Source organism: Teleopsis dalmanni, chromosome 2 (assembly GCF_002237135.1).
Source record: "Teleopsis dalmanni isolate 2A chromosome 2, ASM223713v2, whole genome shotgun sequence".
NCBI classification, from domain to species: Eukaryota; Metazoa; Arthropoda; class Insecta; order Diptera; family Diopsidae; genus Teleopsis; species Teleopsis dalmanni.
The window spans coordinates 41,102,876-41,105,385 of NC_051847.1; the positions used below are offsets into that span (position 1 = coordinate 41,102,876).

The 2,510-nt window shown below is 32.8% G+C and overlaps 1 protein-coding gene and 1 long non-coding RNA gene across 2 annotated transcripts in view; one reads left to right on the forward strand and one right to left on the reverse strand.

Annotated features, from left to right (window-relative positions):
* LOC119683223 overlaps positions 1-744 on the forward strand; it is a 913-nt gene extending 169 nt beyond the window's left edge. The window contains exons 1-2 of the long non-coding RNA XR_005252639.1: positions 1-56; positions 223-744. The exon at positions 1-56 is cut by the window's left edge and continues 169 nt beyond it. This is a non-coding gene — a long non-coding RNA (uncharacterized LOC119683223). The remainder of the gene's footprint in view (positions 57-222) is intronic.
* Positions 658-1,295, reverse strand: LOC119683222. The gene is made up of 2 exons (XM_038096856.1): positions 945-1,295; positions 658-888 (listed from the first exon to the last, which is right to left on the reverse strand). Exons 1-2 carry the CDS (start codon positions 1,247-1,249, stop codon positions 753-755), a joined length of 441 nt encoding a protein of 146 aa, XP_037952784.1. The 5' UTR covers positions 1,250-1,295; the 3' UTR covers positions 658-752.
* Positions 1,296-2,510: the final 1,215 nt, after the last annotated feature.

Below are 2,510 nucleotides of genomic sequence, written 5' to 3' on the forward strand. Positions count from 1 at the left end.
CAGTTCAACAGTTTGAGAGTTTGCGGAGTTCAGTACATCTATCTTTAGATCAGGAGGTGGGTTGATTTTTGATATGCTAAGATTAAATTGATAAGTAGAAAAATTTAGTATAAATATTTGAAAACCCTGACCTTATCATGGCTATTAAACAATACCTATTTATTGATTAATATTGATTATCTGCAAATCTATTAATAGATTATATTAATGCATTAATTATAGAAATCCCAATTGATGTAATCTCAGTGAATGGAAAGGTTGACTTACGATGTGGCTCCAAAAGAAAAGGTGGACCCAATAGAAAGTGAATTTATGATCTAGAAGAAGACATAACACCGATGAATGTTAAAAATCATACTAAACCGATTTACCGATTTTTAAGTGAATCAAGAACTATATTCACTTCTAAGTACACTTAAAGGATCCAAGTCCCAATTGCCATTCAGTTTAAAACAATAACTTATGGCCAGGTTGTAATAGTTCGCTTCGTGCACCTATTTGTTGGAGCTCTGACGAGGTGGACGAGATCTCGCTCACCCACGATTACCCATTAAGTTCTGCAAATTCAAACTTACATGTACAAGTGTGTCTATTAGTGGGTAATATTTCAAACCACCTTGGAAGATATATACTCGCCAATTCAATTAAAAGACGAAATTGTGCGTGAAACAAAGTATATTTTGTTACTTGTGATAAATGGTTTTTTATAAAAATAAAACACACAGATCATCTCTGTAGCCTAAATTTAGTGCTTATCTCTTCTTGCTTGGTTGTGGCAAGAGGCGCGTTATACCAAACTCACGACGAAAAGCAGGAACCGGACAAGGCCTGTGCAAGTGATCGTAGCAGGACTTCCCAGACAAAGAGAACTTGCGAGGCTGTGGCTTGCTAAATTTTGAAAGGAGAATTTAATAATATTTAAAAAAAAGGAAGCTTGAGCTTACTCTTGTACTTGACATAATTCGCGATATAGTCTAAAACGGGGTGCTGGGGTTGGTGCGGCTGTCAAGTAATCGTTCCATGTCTCCGCCAGAATTTCATTCTCGCGAAGTGAAAGTATATCCAACTCACGATTTATGTACGACATTATTGGAGTTACCTTATATTCACCTACAATTTTATTTGGAACTGATTTACCCGAAAAAATTTGTTTCAACACCTTCTCGGTAGATGTCGCAACTTCTAAACGGGGCTTGTCAACCTGCTGGGGTGTGTCAGTGCACGGTTCGATATATTGTTGGTAACTCATTTTTTTTGTTTTTGTTTTTTTTATTTAACAAAACTTCTAAACACCTTTAAATATTTAATAAATTTTATAACAAACTTATATGACAATATTAAGATGTGATTTTTTAATGAAGAAATTTAAGAAAATTGATACTAAGCCAACTCCGATCAACTCGACTACTGCATTTTTGTAAAAATTAAAAACCACTTTTTAAAAATTTTTCAAACTATAGCAAACCTAAAGTGTTTGTCAAGTATTTAGAATTTCAGATAGAACTTAATATCCTCGCAAAAGAAACTAGCTATTATGACACATAGAGTAATAAGAAACTCTGCTGAAAATAGTCGACTTCACCAAAATTCATCATTGAGCAACGGGTCCTGGAGATTGTAATCATTCAAAAATTATATATGTAGAGTAGAAGAAGCGGTGTCTTAGAAATCGTAGTCGTTCTTAAAATATTTATATAAAATACTTTTAGATTGATAGATAATTTATTATACTTATTATAATATTATTATTTATATAACGATTCTAATGTTTTCTAATCATTTTATTCCACTTTAACTGCAGTTAGTAGTTCTAGAATGTTTATGTGATGTAATGATGATGCGTCGTTATAATGTTTTAGTCCAGATTTCTATCGTAATGCCAAGTTTCTTAGTAAAAAATTATAATAATATATGCAAGCTATTTCTCTAATATATCGGCCATTCTGACCAACCTTGTTAATCTATTACACATAATTTAGCTCATCTTATTGACAGTGTCAGGTTAAATCGTAATTCCATTATCCCTGTTATATTTGAGGGAATATGTGTCGTTATCTCTGCTTTTGCACTTCTAATGTCGGGGTCATTCTACGTGATATCCTTGAGAGTAATCAATGTCTTAGAAAAAATAGATTTTTTCATAATACTCATATATATAGGTCTTAGTATGTAGATGTCTACACATCCATTGAGGCATTCTTATGCAAATGTGCTTCCATCGTATAATTCAAATTTTAATGGCGTGCGAAAGCAACAAAAACTCAATTGCAGGAACGGCAGAAATATCTATTAAATTTGTGAATCCATAATTTTCATATTTTGTGTTTTGTATTATTTATTTTTTATTTTTCATTTTTTATTATTTTTTTATTCTCATTTAATTTTATAATTTAATTTACGCGTTTTGTCGTCAGCTGCGTTCGCACGCTCTCACTACTTGTCCAACAGGATGCGGCGTTGATGTGTCACTTTTCTGCTGCCATTGCAGACGCAATTGCCAGGTCTTGGTG

Coding starts and splice junctions, on each gene's coding strand:
- LOC119683222 (XM_038096856.1), bottom strand. CDS start 1,249: ATGAGTTACCAACAATATATCGAACCGTGCACTGACACACCCCAGCAG. Junction 889..944: donor GAATTATGTCAAGTACAAGA/GTAAGCTCAAGC, acceptor TTCAAAATTTAG/CAAGCCACAGCCTCGCAAGT.